The sequence below is a fragment of the Humulus lupulus genome, chromosome 7, assembly GCF_963169125.1.
Source record: "Humulus lupulus chromosome 7, drHumLupu1.1, whole genome shotgun sequence".
Lineage (NCBI taxonomy): Eukaryota > Viridiplantae > Streptophyta > Magnoliopsida > Rosales > Cannabaceae > Humulus > Humulus lupulus.
Genome location: NC_084799.1, coordinates 106576442 through 106594636, shown reverse-complemented (window position 1 = coordinate 106594636; position 18195 = coordinate 106576442). Strand labels below are relative to the sequence as shown.

The following is an 18195-nucleotide window of genomic DNA, read 5'->3' as shown; positions in this document are numbered from 1 at the left end:
AATTTTTGGGGGTGGATGCCTGTTGTGGGGTTTTGGTGTTTTGTTTTTGTTTTTGTTTTGTAACCAGGGTTTTCCTCTGCCATAAGTAAGGGCTCTCAATTTTATTGAGAGGGGGTCAGTTTCAGGCCTCTGTCTCTTTTTCAAAAAAAAAAAAGAACCAAATCAATAAAGATTTGGAATTATATAAATTATTTGAAATATAGTCTTAATTATTTTTAATTATCAGCAAAGATATTTGTTCCCTAGTTGAGATAATTTTGTTCCTGATTCTTAGAGATTAGAATAGTTTAGAATATTTTGTAGAATATTGACAGATGTCATATACCATGTATTTGCCTATTTAAAGGCTCTAATTCTATCAAAATAACACATCAAATTTTTTCCTCGGAGTTTTTATGGTATCAGAGGCAAGTTCTTCCCAAGCCCTTTTAGCTTTTGTTTAGGTCTCAATTAGCCACAGAAAAACATGTATGAAATTTCTGAAACCACTACTGCCATCCCTGTTGTTCTCAAAGCCACTTCTCAAACCGCAGCTACTAAAATAGTCCACTCTGTCTAGATCACTACCATACGACTGAATGGGGCAAATTTCTTGCAGTGATCATAATCAATGAGGATGTAAGTGCATGGGAGAGGCAAGATTGGTTATCTAAGTGGAGACATTAAGACGCCTAAAAAACTGGCCCCAACTATGATGTTTGGGATGTTGAAAACTCCATGATTATGGCCTGGTTAGTCAATTCTATGAATGAAGATATTAGTGCTAACTATATGTGTTTTTCCACAGCAAAAGAATTATAGGATAAGGTGACCCAAATGTATTCAGATTTGGGAAATCAGTCCCAAATATTTGAACTGCAACTGAAATTTGGAAGAACTCAACAAGGAGATGATGATGTGACAAAGTACTTGAATTCTCTGATGAGAATGTGGCAGGATCTTGATTTGTTTGATGACTATGAATGAGAGAGCACTAAGGATCTCGCTCACCATCTTAAAAAATGGAGGATGATCGGATCTTCAAATTTCTTGCTGGCCTTAGAGTCGAATTTGATGAGGTTCGTGGACATATCATTGGTAGACGTCCCTTACCGCCAATAGGCGAAGTGTTCTCTAAAATTAGGCGTGAAGAAAGTCACCGGAATGTCATGCTAGGAAAAAAATCAGGTGAACCACTTGAAAATTCTACCCTAATTTCTGATGCTAACACTGCTCGTTTCTCTGAAAAACAACCATCTTTTTATGGTTGAGCACGTGTTTGGTGTGATTATTGCAACAGACCAAGGCATACTCGTGAGACATACTGGAAGTTACATGGCAAATCGACTGATTGGAAGAGCACTAAAGGTGGCGGAGAGAAGAACCGTCCAACTCCAACTACACACGAAGCCTCTTATCTGAACTAAATTTTCAGCAAAGAACAGCTTGAACAGCTTCTGAAATTGCTGAATTCAGATCCACAATCTAGTACTCATGTTGCTCTGACACAAACAGGTAGAAATTTGAATGCTCTTCCTAGCTTTCTATTATTTGCACCTTGGATCATCGATTCTGATGCCTCCGACCATGACAAATAATTTTACATTTTTTAACTCCTATTTTCCTTGTTCTAGACATAGCAAAGTTTGCATTACAGATGGTAGTTTTTCACCAATCGCGGGAAAAGGATTTGTAAAAATATCCAATAATATTGAATTAAAATTTGTTCTTCATGTTCTTAAATTGTCTTGCAACCTTCTCTAACTGTCGTGTTGTTTTCTCTGATTCTACTGTGAGTTTCAGGACCAGATTTCGAGGAAAACGATTGGCAATGCTAAAATGATCAATGACCTCTATTATTTTGATGATTGTCGTGAGTGCAGACAAGTTCAAGGTCTAAGTGGTAGTACTAGTTCTACATATGAAACAATAATGCTTTGGCATCAACGGTTAGGGCACTCTAGTTTTCTCTATTTCAAACATCTATTTCCTAGTTTGTTTATAGGTGCGGATTTAAAGTCTCTTTCGTGTGAACATTGCTATTTATCTAAAAGTCATCATAATTCTTATAAACCTAATGGATATCGCATGTCTCGTCCTTTTAATCTAAGTCACAGTGATGTTTGGGGACCTTCAAAGGTTACAACTTTGTCTGGAAAAAAATAGTTTATCACTTTCATTGATGATCATACTCGATTGTGTTGGGTTTATCTTATGAACGCTAAATCTAAAGTCGAATATTTGTTTAAAGACTTTCATAAAATGATTGAAAACCAATTTCAAAGTAAAATAAGCATTCTTCGTACTGATAATGGCACTGAGTATTTTAATCAATACTTAGGACCTTTCTTACGGTCTAAAGACATTATTAACCAGTCCACATGTCGTATCACCCCTCAGCAAAACAGTATTGCTGAACGAAAAAAATGCCATTAACTTGAAGTAAGTTGAGCTCTAATATTTTCTATGAATGTACCTAAGTAATTGTGGGATGAAGTTGTTTTAACTTCTAATAAATAGAATGCCTAGTCGAGTTTCGAACTATCAAACCTCCTTGAGTTGTTTTCAAAAGAATTTTCCAACAAGTAGCTTAACCTCTAAACTTGATTAAAAAATATTTGGTTGCATGGTTTTTGTTAATATTCCTTCACAATTTCGCTCCAAGTTAGATCCTAGAACAGAAAAATGCATTTTTTTGGGATATGCTTCAAAATAAGGTTGTTTTTCAAGAAATATTATATTCATGCTGACTTTTGTTACTGGATTCCAGCATTTATATCATTTTTTATTTGAAGCATACCAAAAAAAAAATACATTTTTCTACTCTAAGATCTAACTTGGAGCGAAATTGTGAAGGAATACAAAGGGGAGTGTTGAAAATCATAACCAAATCAACAAAGATTTGAATTATATAAATTATTTGTAATAAAGTCTTAATTATTTGTAATTATCTGCAAAGATATTTGTTTCCTAGTTTAGATAATTTTGTTCCTAATTATTAGGGATTAGACTAGTCTAGAATATTGACAGAGGTCATATACCCTATATTTGCCTATTTAAAGGCTATAATTCTATCAAATTAACATATCAAATTTTTTCCTCTGAGTTTTTAGTCACCCATTTAAGAACACGGAGAAGGACGTAGAAGACAGGCAGCCACGCATCCACCTCCACCACACTTCTCCAAACCCTTTCTTATCGAGGACAACGTTCAAAAATCCCAATCCACACAATCGTAAGCTTTCACAAAATCAATTTTGAACACCCACCCCTTCCTTCCCTTACTCCTGTACTCCTCCACCGCCTCATTAGCAACCAATACTATGTCCAAAATCTGTCTACCCTCCACAAAAGCTCCCTAAGTTTCCGCTATCGTGTTCGAAAGAACTCCTCGAAGTCTGAAAGCCAACACTTTTGAAATAATTTTTTATAGACTAGTGACCAAGCTGATAGGCATGTAATCCCTCACACGACAACTATCGATCTTCTTAGGGATTAGGCAAATATAGGTCTCATTGGCTCTCCCATGAATTACTCCATCTTTGAAGAAACCATCATAGATTTCCTAAAGATCACTTTGCACACTGTCCCAATTGTCTTGATGAATTGCCATAGAAAACCCATCAGGGCCCGGGGCTTTAGACCCATCACAGTCAAACACCGAACGTCTGATCTTCTCCTCGAAGAAGGGTTGCTCAATAAGAGAGGCCAAGAAGGACGGAATAAGGCCCCAAGAAAGTCCCTCCACACCAATCCAATCTCTACGGACCAAGGAGTACCAAGAAGAATAAAATCCCACAACAGCCTTTTCAATATCAACATCTTTATCAAGAATAGTGTCGTCCTCTTGCTCAATCCTGCAGATAAAATTCTTAGCTTTTCAAGCACTAAGAATACTATGAAAAAGCTTGGAATTAGCATCTCATCTTTGGCCCATTGACCTTTAAACTTTAACCAAACACTTCTTTCTTCTTCAAAGACATTTTGCTGCCATTCTTTCTTAATTGATCATCATTTCATGACTGGTCAATCTCAACAGTTCATTACTTAATAGTCTTTGTCCAGGTACTAGTAAATAAAAATTGCTGATGGCTCTCTATCAACTGTAGTTGGTAAAGATTTCGTTTATCTACCTCCTCTCCTTACTTTTAAAGATGCCCCCCATGTGCCAAATCTATCTTGTAATCTCCTCTCAATTAGCAAACTTACCCTTGATCAAGGTTGTATTGTAAAATTCTCACCCTTATGTTGTGATTTCCAGGAATTGTCCTCAGAGAAGACGATTGGAAGTGTGAGCGAATGTAGCGAGTTGTACTACTTTTATGTTGACCCGTCATCTACTCAAGGTAATAAAAGGCTGCATTCTGGTTGTACTGCCTCTAATATTGATATTATGAGATGGTATTACCGATTAGGACATCCTAGTTTTTCCTATCTGAAACATCTGCTTCCTAGTCTGTTTCAAAACAAACACTTGAGCATGTTTAAATGTGAAGTGTGTCAATTTGCAAAACATTCTCGAAGTATTTTTCATTCTCGCCCCTATAAGGCATCTCATCCTTTCAGTCTCATTCATAGTGACATGGGGGGGTCATCCCGCGTTACAAATATCTCTAATACCTGTTAGTTTATATCCTTTATAGATGATCATACTTATTTAACTTGGGTATTTCTTTTAAAAGACAAATCTGATGTCGTTGCCACTTTCAAAAAAATTCATTCAAGATTAAAAATCAATTTCAAGCTAATCTCCAAGTTCTGCACATTGATGATGGTACAAAATATTTTAATTCAATCTTAGGCGATTATCTTATCTCCAATGGCATTGTCCATCAGAGTTCATGTGTTCGTACTTCCCAACAAAATGGGATTACTGAAAGGAAAAATCGACATCTGTTAGAAGTTGCTAGGGCTCTCATGTTCTACTATTCCTAAGATTTTTTTGGGAGAAGTTGTTTTGATAGGAGCGTATTTAATCAATAGAGTGTATTCTCGTGTCTTACAATACCAAATTCCAATTTCTTCTCTTCTTAAGATTTATCCTCAGACTCACCTAATCTCAGATATTCCACTAAAAACGTTTGGTTGTACAGCCTATGTTCATGTTTTAGGACCTAATCATACAAAACTTGATCCTCGTTCTCAAAAGTGTATTTTCCTTGGGTATTCTTCCACCAAAAAGGGCTACAAATGTTACAACCCTCTCACTCGCCGCCTGAGTGTCTCATCAGACGTCACATTCAATGAAGAGCAACATTTTTATCCCAACACTATGCTTCAGAGAGGGATTGTAAGTGATACTCACTGCTAGGATACTTGTTTACTAATGATAGGACCTGAATTCAGTCCACCCATTGAGTCTAATCCGCCAATTGAGTCTAGTCCACCCATTGAGTCTAATTCGCCAATTGAGTCCAACTATGTGCTAAATTCTGAACAAAACACTCCTGAAATGGAAAAGACAGACCAAATAAATGCAGAAAAAGAGTTGACAACGGGACAAACATGAAGTAATACCGCCAGCTACGGATCTTGTCTCCCATAAGCCTGAACCAATGACAAATCCCAATGTAAGTGATTCCTTGTGCCCAATTTCATTTGATTCTAATCCTAGTTCGAGTTGCAAAAAGGAGGGGAGTGAGGAATTGTACTTTACATCCTATATCTAAGTATGTGTGCTATAGCATACTCACACCAAAATTCAGAACCTTTGCTGCCAAAATTGAGAGTAATTCCAAAGAATATTGATGAAGCCTTGTCCATTCCTGAGTGGGACAATGCGATTGAAGAGGAAATAGGAGTGTTGGAAAAAAATGCAACCTGGAAAATAGTTGCTCAGCCGAAAGACAAGCATGTGGTAGGATGCAAGTGGGTATACAAAGTTGATGGTACTATAGAAAGATACAAGGCAAGACTGGTTGCAAAGGGGTTCACTCAAACTTACGGGGAGGACTACACACTAAGATTTCTCCTATTAATAGCTGTTAATCTTGATTGGCCATTGCAACAACTTGATATTAAGAACGCCTTTCTAAACGAAAATTTAGTGGAAGAGGTCTATATGAAGATTCCTCCTAGCCTCGAATGAAAATATGGAAAAGAAACAGCATATCACTTAAAGAAATCTCTTTATGGCTTGAAGCAATCACCACAAGCATGATTTGAGGTTCAATCAAGTGATTAAGAAGCATGGGTACAAACAAGGTCAGTCGAACCATACTCTATTCTTCAAACATTCACAAGATAGTAAGATTGTAATTCTTATTATCTACGTTGATGATATGATTCTAACTGGAATTGACCTTAATGGAATGGAGGAGCTTAAAAGACCACTAGCCCAAGAATTTGAGTTAAAAGATCTTAGTCAAATGAGATACTTTCTAGGTATGGAGTTTGCAAGAACCAAGCAAGGGATTTCAATCTCTCAACGTAAGTATGTTATTGATCTACTCAAAGAGACTGGTATGCTCGGATATAAACCAGCAGCAACACCAGTGGAACCCAAAGGGAAGTACAAGAAGAAAGAAAAGGAGAAAACCTATGACAAAGGAATGTATCAACGACTAGTGGGAAAATTGATCTATTTGTCTCACCCCAGACTTGACATTGCATTTGCAGTTAGCTTGGTCAGTCAGTATATGCACAACCGTTTAGAAGAACACTTGGAGGCAGTTTACAAGATATTACGACATCTAAAGAAGACACCATGAAAATGTCTGTTGTTCAATAAAAATGGAGAAAGAGGCATAGAAGCTTTCACAGATGCAGATTGGGCAGGTTCAATTGATGACAGAAGATCAACATCTGGATATTGTACCAAGGTATGGGGAAACCTTGTTACTTGGAGAAGCAAGAAACATGTTGTCGCAAGAAGCAGTGCCAAAGTTGAGCTTAGAGCTCTTGGTCAAGGAGTATGTGAAGTGATCTGGATCAAACGAGTTCTTGAAGAACTACAACTTCAAATGAGGAATCCTTTGAAACTATACAGCGACAATAAATCAGCTATTAATATAGCACACAACCCGGTTCATGATGTGGAGGTGGACCGTCATTTCATAAAAGAAAAAATTGAAGAAAAAAAACTATGCGATGTTTATCTGCCAAGCAAACAACAAGCTGTTGATTTGCTAATAAAAAGTTTATCAAAAGAAAGCTTTGATGAGCAATTGTGCAAGCTGAGCATGTACCAGCTTGAGTGAGGGTGTAGAAATAATATGAATTATTTGTTAGTGTTTTACAGTTCATTAGTTAGTGTTTTACAGCTACGATGTAATTAATGTGCAAATTAGTTTATACCTAGAATATATATTTGTACTCAGCCTATTTAGAGGTTATTTCTTTAGAAATGAAAATAACAATCAAGAGTGTATTTTTCTACAAAAACAATCAAATATCATGGGATCCACAAAAATATCTTGGAACCATGTCAAAAAAAAAAGGCACATACAGTTTATGATTTTTTATTTGTAATTATGATAATCAATAAGAGGAAAAAGAGGACAAAGGTCCAGCATTCTACAGTAAGTCATGTTCAATACTTTCCTCACTTTTGGTAGGCAAACGAGGGTTGGGTTAAATTTTAAAGAAATTTCAGTTCAACAGTTACCTGCTACAGATATATCTGCAACTTCATCAAGAGCCTTGCATACAGGTGTTGCAGTTCCTTCTTCACAAAGCGCATCATAGGCAGCAAAAAATGACGTGACGGATTTCCTTAGTTGTGAAAGAGAGAGTAATCAGAACACAAACTATTAGATCACATATATTAACAGCATTTTGAACTAGTAATCTCAATGACAGGGATTGTTGAATTTTACCACTTTTGATAGACTAGTACTAATTGTCAAATGAAACAAAACCACTAAAGCAGGTAAATAATCTCAAGATGGAAATTAAAGAGGTAAAATAAGGATAAAAAAAATGACAAGGGGTGTCAATCCTTGCAATTAATACTTCAAATAGAAACAATTAGATGAGAGCATTTAGGAGTCAAATGAGACCTAGGTTTTTGGCATGGTACAATGCTGCTAATCTATTTGTCTGATTATGCTTGTAGCCCAATTGCAACAAATAGCATACATTGCTTTGCCTAAATAGAAATTAGAGCACTGGGGTGGGGAAACGAAAGTTTTTTTTCTGAAGTTGAAATTAGTGAATTGAAACCACTAGCAAATCAAACTTAATTCGGTAAAAAGAAGATCCCCTGTGTACATTACAGCTGTTAAACCATATTTTATTTTATGGTTGCTAAAAAAATTATAGCAATCACCTTGTGGAGAACAACCAGATATGATTTGTTGGAAGGCGCCAGTTTCTACAGAAAGCAATTATATCAGGAGTTGAGTAAAACTTCGGCTTCCCATTGCCCAATTCTGTCACAGCTGTCACAACCACTGCTCCAAAAAAATTGTAAATTAAGTTAAAGAACTGACAGATGTTTCATATCACCATAAGTTTCATGTACAATTCAGCAAAAATTACATATAAAAAGGTACTAATTAAACATATGAGAAAATCACTGTACCATAGTCTTCTCGAGGACGCTGTCCATGGTCACCTAGAACAGCAGTAACCAATTCCATTGATATGCACATACGGTTCCTCTAAAAGAAAAGCCAATATTAACTTTGGTTTTGGAGAGTAGTAATGTATGAATAAAGAGAAGTGCCAAGCCATAACCGTGGTTAAAGAAAATCAGGTAAAAAAAATGGTACACAAAATGTGAGCAGCTGGACAGGTTCATTAGAAAATCAGCTAAAAAAGAAACTTTCTAAACAAACCGATGAATAACTTAATAAAAGAATAAAAAAGAAAGGACACATATTATAATGCAACCACAAACAAAAAAGTAAATGCTAGTGACAAAGCACAAACAGCAGGCTATGGATAGCATCAATGTTTAAAAAGGCTAGTTTAAGCCTCAAGGAATTTTTCTTGGTGAAGAGAGGCGTAAGCCTCAAGGCGTATTGAGGCACCGAGAGGCGTATTGAGGCGTACGCCTCAAATCTTATATTAAAAATCTACTTTTAAACTGTAAACTTCTAAACACTAATAATCAAACTAGTAAATCATTAAAACAGACCATAACACTAAAAATTAAGGAAAAATTCTAGCATCCTCAAGTGACTTCATGTGGTATTTTCTAACTGTTATATGAGGTGAAAAGAATTGAATTCTCTTGCTTTTCATTGAAAAAAATTATACATATTTATATACAAACTAGTATAGCTAACTTAGGAAACAATGTCAATTAGGATCTCTACAATTAATTTAATTGATAACTAATTGACAACTATATTCATGCTGTAACACTCCCCCTGAAGCTGGAGCATAAATATTAATCATGCCCAGCTTGTTACAAAGATAATCAACCCGAACCCCATTCAACGCTTTTGTGAAGAGATCCCCTAATTGTTCTCGTGTCTTCACATACCCAGTAGAAATCAAACCTTGCTGAATTTTCTCGCAGACAAAATGACAATCAATTTCAATATGCTTAGTACACACCAAGTACTGAAGTTTTAAGACCTACTTCAATCAAGAGCTTATAAATCCATATTATCTCGCACACAGATTGTGCCATAGCCCTATATTCCGATTCTATATTGGATCTTGACACAACATTCTACTTCTTACTCTTCCAAGAAACCAAATTTTCACCAACAAAAACACAATAACCTAAAGTAGATCTTCTATCCACTTTGGAACCTGCCCAATCTTCATCTGAAAGACATTCAATATGAGAGCGACCATGATTTGCATATAAGATACCTCGTTCTGGTGTTCCTTTCAAATAACACAAAATTTGCTCTAACACTGTCCAATGATGAATTGTTGGGGATGTCATAAACAGAATGACAACACTGATTGAATATGCAATATTTGAACGAGTTACAGTAAGGTAATTCAGCTTTCCAACCAACATTCGATATCTCTCAGGATCCTCAAATAGTTCTCCATCTTTCCTAAGGTGCATGTCCAGCATCATTGGAGCACTACAAGACTTTGCTCCCAATTTTCCTATCTCAGTTAACAAGTCAAGAACATATTTTCTCTGAGATAGAAAAACACATTTCTTACTTCTTGTGACTTCAACACCCAAGAAATACTTTAGCATCCCCAAGTCCTTCGTATGAAACTGGGTATGAAGGAAAGACTTGAGAGATAAGATTCCCACAGTAATCACAATATCATCCACATACACAACTAAAAGTATGATACCAGCTTCTGATTATTTGTAGAACACGGAATGATCCGACTTACTTTTCATCATGCCAAAATTTTCAACAACCTGACTAAAGTTACCAAACCAAGCACGGGGACTCTGTTTCAAACCATACAGAGACTTTCAAAAGCGACAAACTCGGCCATCGGCCATACTCCCCCTGAGCAACAAAACCAGGAGGTTGCTCTATATACACCTCCTCCTGAAGATCACCATGAATAAACGCATTCTTTATATCAAGTTGATGCAAATGTCAATTATGAGTTGCTGCCATTTAAATAAACAATCGAACAAATGTCAATTTTGCAACAGAGGAAAAAGTGTTGGAATAATCTACTCCATAGGTTTGAGCATAGCCCTTGGCGACAAGATGGGCTTTCAATCGAGCAACTGACCCATCCAGATTAACCTCAACGGCAAATGCCCATTTGCATCCAATAGCCCGTTTCCCTTAAGGTAAATCGACCAAGTCCCAAATACATTGCCATAAAATAGTTTATGAGGGACTGATCTTGTTTTTCCACAGTAAAAGGCTTTGCAAACTTCATACACGCGGGAGAGATTCCCTTTGCTAGAGTACAAAAATTCCAAATAATCCATTAGTTCTTTAACAAATTCATAGTGATTGATCAAGTCAATTACCTCACTATCAATAGAATTACGAATCTGAAGGAACAAATGAGCATCCTCTCTGAGCCATGTAAGATCATCTTTCTCCTTCGGATCGTCTTTAGGAGGATCTTTCGACAAATGATCATCTTTGTCTATGCTCTGCAGATAAAGGCTAACAGTCTTACTCCAATCCAAATAATTTGAACCATTTAGCTTATGGTCCGTGATCTTAGACATCACCGACACCACATCTGTCACAATAGACGATTTGTTCTCAGCCATAAAGCCTAAACAAAAAGATAAGGCAGCAACCACTAGAACCAAGGTAGAATCACAACAAAGGACCAAGAACAAACCTTGACAAACTCAAATGCAGAAGCTAGATGGACGAAAGCAAAGTACAGACAGACCAGGGACGCAGAGGAGAACAACCGGTGAGAAAACGATGGCCGGAAAATGTGCCATGTGCCATGTGCCACGCGTCGGCGTGTGGAGAGTGTCGTGGCGGAGGACGGCAACACGTGGGGCTCACGCGCGGGGCTTCTAGTCACCAAACTCCGGCAAACGGCCGATCGGAAGGTGGACTTCTTCACAGGACAGACGGTGAGAATAGATTATTTCTCAAAATAAGTTTTCCGAGATGGAACCCTAAAAGACAAAACCCTAATTTGTGTTTATAAACCCAAAGACAATCTCAATGTTGAAAACCCTAAATTCGAACCCTAATGCTCTGATACCATGTTATCTGAGGTAAAGAGAATTGTATTCTCTTGCTTTTCATTGAAAAAAAAATGATACATATTTATATACAAACTAGTATAACTAACTTAGCAAACTATGTCAATTAGGATCTCTACAATTAATCTAATTGATAACTAATTGACAACTATATACATGTTGTAACACTAACTAATGCTAGGATGTTATAAATAAATTACTATTCCCAGCACTATTTTTTGGCCCAATACTTAGAAAAGTCCCTTTTGTTGAACCAAACTCAATAATGTCATTGTTATTAAGCTAGTTTTGCTGGGCACAGAATACAAATAATAAGTGAGGCACCCAAAAAAGGGACGCCTCAAACAGAGAGGTGTAAGCCTTGGGGCTTTTTTGATAGCCTCACTTTGAGGCGAGCCTCAGAAAAGCCTTTTTAAACCATGGATAGCATACAGCATGTAATGTGACGATTGAGAATATTAAAAATTCCAAATCTAATGAAGAAAGAGATTCTAAAATGTATTACGTTGACGATACACATTTCTTTTTACATTGACGGTGAAAATGCAACAAGCAGTAATAATAATTCTTGCACTTATGTCTTATTGTTTAAATTACATAATAACAATATACATGTAAAATTTCAAACAAATATTACCTCAAGATATTCATTAAACTCTGCTTGTTTTTTGGCTGCCTCAGCTCCCCAAGCTTCCTGAAACATCCGACCAAGAACAAACACACCCACAGCAGTGTATCTACAATAGAAAGATGATGTCATGCAAAACACATGTTAACTTTAAATAAACAAGAATAGGAAGAAATGAATCTGAGTTTATGATGAAAGCATAGATCACAGTGATATCTCTATTCTCTACATCTTTATCAATAATCTAATGTGCCAAAAGTTTTTCCAAAACATGCTCAGTTATCAGATAAACTTGACTATGCTATCAATGGAAGAAGTGTGAAAATACACTATAAAGTCCTGATTTGAAGGACTATATTACCGTAGTTATTAAGAGTTATTTGGCCATGATTTGTGTTTACTTGTTTCCAACTTAGATGTAAATAAGTTGTAATTGTAATTAAGGATTATATCCCTGATTTTCAGGTATTAGGAGATCAGATTTTCTGGGTTTAATCACAGTTGTTACAACTGTGTACCCTATGTGTCTAGATTCTATTTTGTTTTGATATAATAAGAATTTCAGAGTCTTCTTTAAAATCTTTAAGTAACAAGTGCTCCTATCATTTGGACCAAAGAAGAATTGTATATTCCTTTCTTTTTTATTTTTCTGATTTGAAAGAATATTGTGTGATTTAGCTTTGTTGTTAGCTAGTCTTCAGTTTTAAAAGTCCCCTTCCATTAATAGTAAAAAGTTTTATCTAATAATTCCTTTTTATTGGAAGGAACAACATGAAGAAGAAAAAACACACCCACACATACCCAACTTTGGTTTTATACAAGCATTGTAGATCTGGCCCATTTGATCAAGATGTATTCTCCAAACTCAAAAAACAGCCATTGACATTTAAATGGACATAAATGAGCTGACTCAAGAACTCACATGGTTTGTCATTGTAAATTTTGGTTGTAGAATAAGGCTTCAATCTATAAGGTGATGTGGCAATCTTACAATTCTTTATTGTTAAGGAATTTAAGAAGCTTGGGACAACAAAATAAAACAAACGAAAAAGTTTATCGTATTGTGTGCACTAATTCACTATTTGATGTCATGGTGAAAATGAAGTGAGAATTTCAAGACACTCTGATCTCTGGGACCCAAGGCATTCTCTGTAACAAGTTCAATGATCAACCATTTCTGTCATTTCAATTGACTACTAACCTGTATTTGGTCTCTAATAAGAAGTAGGAAAAAGTAATTTTATATCAAAGTTTCTGATATATGTTTAAAAAATTTATCATCCTCCTGAGTTTATAGTTGTTGTTTTTTTCTTCTTCTTCTTCAATAAACCTTAAATCTGTCATCATTAAAAAAGAAGACAAAGTACATAATATATTCCTTCCTGACAAAATAACATGGAAAGCATTTAAACTTTATGTGTGAAATAAAAAGAACATAGACAGGCTCAAAAGCAGAAGGTTTGCATAACCATACATATTGCCAAAGCTGTTTTTCGCATATGCTCCACCCTCGTTACCAGCATACATAAATAAAGAACCGGAGTGTTTAAGTGAAACCTGAATCAGTTCAAATGTATCAAAGTAAGATTAACTTACTAAAGCAACTAGTACAATTTATACAACAACAAAACCAACTAGAAGCTATTCAACTAAATATCAATATATCAAAGAATACAAACCAATACTAACAGTAAAGCCACAAAGGCAATCCAACTTAGAGATCTAAATGATTTCTATTTCTAGCTAAAGCAAAAACTCAATGAAACCAGTTACCTCCATGGTAGCCAATCCTTTTGATACCATTTCTATCATCCTTGTCCGAACCTAAGAAGATGAAAACCTTATCAAATCAATCGAACTAAACATTCATGATAAGTGCGAGTTGGAATAGATATTTTCATTGCCAAAAAGAGCACATAACAATAACAAACACATAGTGAACTAATTAACGCAGACAGCAAGAGCCTTCAAATACAAACGTATCCAGCATGCATACAAAAGAAACTTACAAAATTGGCATTAATAGAAGTTCCAATTTACCAAATATGGTTGTGAATGAATATCTGAAACATTCAGGGTATGCAACTACACTTCCATGATAGAAAAGGTAAAGAAAACAGAAATTACCTCCTGATCAGACTTCTCATTTTCAAATTTGGGATAGAAAGTAGCTCTTATCTGTGCTTGTACATAAGTAGAGTTGTCCACTGTAAAACTTTCCAACAAATTACCCTTGAAAAACTTACTCAAACCAATGCTGTTTTTTTTAGTAGTTGATGTTTGTCCTACCCCACTGCCCGGGTTGAGAACCACAGTTTTATCAACAGGTTTTTCTTTAACTTCTACTGCAGCGCCTCCACTCGCTGTTCCATAAGATTTGGGCTTCCAGATTGCTTTTTGACCTTGCAGGGGCACCTGATTTGCCTGGTGAACATTCCCAATCAGCACAGTCTGAACAGACGCATTGGTTGGTCCACTGCTTCCACTGACACTCAACCCATCAAGTCTCTTAGTTACATCTTCAACAGAAGAAGCCGATGAAACCTCTTTATCTGCAGCTAGCAACTCGGGTTTCGACTTTTCTCTCCATTGCTGTTCCTTGTGATTATCCGTATGCTGAAATATTACATCCACAAAAATCAAACAAAGAAAAGACACATAACATTCTTACTCTTTCATCAGCACAATGTACAGCCACAGGCTCTAGACATGATCACGAGTACTGGCATTGAAACATCATTAAGAAAATACAGTCCAGAATCCAAATTTCCCCATTGATCGATTAGTATTACATGATAAACCATCCAAGCAAGTCCGTAAGAAAGGCAAAACCAATTAGAAAATTACAGACACCCCCACTGTTAATGCAACGAATACAAAAACAAATTATCAACAACTTCAAGGATAAACTAGCTAGAAAAAGTTCGGGAACGATCATCAAAGGAATGGCGACGCAAGTCGAACCTCACAGACTTTATCCAAAACAAGCAGCAACAAAGTAAAATTTATTCATAGAATCAACTACAAAAGCTCATAAAAATGAGGGAGAGAGAAAAACGGGGTAAGTACCTGGCTGTGATACATGGGAGAAGAGAATGTGAAGGAGCGAGGTAAGGTTACGTAAGAAGGAGATGAGCGGAGGAAAAGGAGGTTTGTGAATTTGAGAAAAGTCGGAGAAGAAGATCGAGAAGGGAGAGGGAGAGAAAGAGTGCAGAGAATTCTCTGCGATGCCGACATTCAATTACTAGCGTAGGCCCGCAACACCAGTTGAAGAAGAAGAAGAATATTATTGTAAAAAAATAGAGGTGCGTTACATTACTCTACACTTCGTGGCTATTGAAGGTGGCTGCTGTGCTGTGTCCGTACGTACCTACATTTTATCTCCCTTCTCCGTCAAGCGGGAAATAATGGCTTTTTGACGTTAAAGTGGAAAGCGGCGACTTGTCAAATGAGGACAAAGGGTTACTTCATGTCACGTTTACTTTCTATGCAACATATTTGGACAAATGGTAATTAAAAAAGGAAAATTTTATCTTATATGCAATGCAACTTACTAAAAAATTTTAATATGCCAACATAAATTACTTTCCCAAATATATGATGTTACACTCAAATTTCGAAATTAGAAGTTTTGGTCTCGAAAGTCAGGCTCGTAAAGTGTAAGCTCGAAATATGCAAACTGGCTATGAGATCAGCATTAATGAGAGTCGAGTTTGACAGTATCGTTCAATATTAAAACGACGATGTCGTAAATGGTAAGCTCGGAACTACGAGATCTCGAAGGTGTTTCAAGGTTACGAGACAAGCTCGAAGCTACAGTGACAAGGATTCAACACTTGTTTAATTTTCCTAGTCTGTTTGTATAAGCGACAGTTAAGAAGGATCGAGTCTGGGCACAGCAAGCTTGGAGGAGACGACCTTGATAAAGTTATTTAATAAGATCGAGGGAAGCCGAGCTAGCGAGCTCGTGATGATTTGCTGATCTCGAAGATATGTAAGTCGAATGTTCGAGATCAATAGCCAAATGTAGATGCGGTTACTGTTTAAGAATCCCTATTCTATACCTAAGGAATCAGTTGTAATCTGTTAATAAATCTTGAATATCAATGGATTTATATGCGTATTATATATTCATATGCATTTAATTGTATTTATTTTTTATTTTTGAATCATAACTCCCTTAAATGTGACGGGAGATATTCTGTAAACCAGACTATAAATAGATTGGAGAAATTCATTTGTAGACACATGGAAATTGGCACTGGGAATACTTTGTCGAATTGCTTCCAAAATGCTTTGAGAGAATTCCATAGATGAATAATATCGACTCGTGAACTAGGCAGATTTTAACTGCTGAACTACGTAAAAAATCGTGTTTCCTCTTTATTTTCCTGATTTTGTATTTAGTGCTCTTCATTTCTAAGTTGACGAAAAACAACGTCAACATATGACAATTTTAATATTTTAGACAAAAATATCCCCAGCATTCAAACACTCATTTTCTCTCTCAATCCGAATTTTCTCTCTCTAACTTCTCTCATTCTCTCACTCTCTCTATCATTATAATCTTGTAGATCTCGAGAAAATACCAAAATTAAAAAAAAAAATCATCGGAAACTGACATTTAAGTAAAAAAATATGACCTCCAAAGTTTTCGTTAAATTTCAGTGTAGAGCCTCGAAATTGCATCGGAAAAAGTATCATTTTGGACAAAAATCAAGTTTTCATGATTGCATCGCAACAACATTGAAACACCATCGATTTTGCATCAAAACACCATCAATTTGGCATCGAAACACCATCGATTTTGCATCGAAAAAGCATCATTTGGCCAAAAAACAAGTTTTCATGATTCCATCACAAGAGCATCGATTTTGCATCGAAATTGCATCGCAACACCATAAAAAAACATCTAAATTGCATCAAAACGATGCCTTTTCGATGCCAAATCGATGCAATTTTGATGCTCTTGCGATGCAATCATGAAACTTGATTTTTTGCAAAAATGATGTTTTTTCGATGCAAATTCAATGCAATTTTGATGAAAAATCGAAGATATTTCGATACTCTTGTGATGGAATCATGAAAACTTGTTTTTTTGGCCAAAACGATACTTTTTTATGCAAAATCAATGGTGTTTCGATGCAAAATCGATGGTGTTTCGATGCTATTGTGATGCAATCATGAAAACTTGATTTTTAGCCAAAACAATACAATTTTGATGTTCTGCACTGAAATTTGACGAAAACTTTGGAGGTTCATATTTTTTCACTCAAATATCTGTTTCAGATTTTTTTTTTTTAATTTTGGTATTTTTTTCGAGAACTAGAAGATTAGAATGAGAGAAAGTGAGAGAATGAGAGATGTTAGAGAGAGAGAGTTCGAATTGAAAGAGAAAATGAATGTTTGAATGTTAGGCGTATTTTTGTCTAAAAAATTGAAATTGTCATATATTTGAGATAGTAACTTATGTTGGTATATTAAAAAATTTCACTAAGTTTTTATGCATATAACATGAAATTTCCCTTAAAAATATGTTAGGCATATTAAACATTTGAAAATAATGTAATTTCTTAGTACTCTACCCAAAATATCCCATCTTTTCCTTTTTCTCTCTTTTCACTTCTATTTTCCCTTTCTCTCTCTTTCGGTTCATTCGCTCTCACCTCATGGTACCACCGACACCACCGACACCACCACCACACTAAATATTGCATTTCGAATAGATTTGGACATGATTTTTGAGATTTTTTTACAATTTTTTTCATATCTAAAACTCAAAAATCTGAATAAAATTGACATTGCTCGATAATGGTTCGATGGTGCTCGATGCCAGCTCGATGAGACCTTCAAAATTAAGATTTTCATGAAAAAAATGACTTTTCTCGATGGTGGTTTGATGGTGCTCGATGGGCTCGATACGATTCTTGCAAGAGACATAATTTTTCACTCAGGTGTCCGTTTAGAGTGATTTTTTTTTATTTTGGGTACTTTTTCAATATCTACACGTTTG

General features: G+C 35.8%; 1 protein-coding gene across 1 annotated transcript in view; it reads right to left on the bottom strand.

Moving 5' to 3' along the window:
* The window catches only part of LOC133788514 (tRNA ligase 1), an 82570-nt gene extending 66996 nt beyond the window's left edge, over positions 1–15574 (bottom strand). Inside the window, exons 1-8 of the mRNA XM_062226027.1 lie at positions 15252–15574; positions 14310–14798; positions 13956–14006; positions 13657–13739; positions 12192–12291; positions 8504–8582; positions 8249–8372; positions 7586–7692 (exon numbers count right to left, since the gene is read on the bottom strand). Of these exons, the coding sequence (XP_062082011.1) occupies positions 7586–7692; positions 8249–8372; positions 8504–8582; positions 12192–12291; positions 13657–13739; positions 13956–14006; positions 14310–14798; positions 15252–15419 (1201 nt within the window). The 5' untranslated portion in view covers positions 15420–15574. The remainder of the gene's footprint in view (positions 1–7585; positions 7693–8248; positions 8373–8503; positions 8583–12191; positions 12292–13656; positions 13740–13955; positions 14007–14309; positions 14799–15251) is intronic.
* Between the last annotated feature and the right edge of the window lie 2621 nt (positions 15575–18195).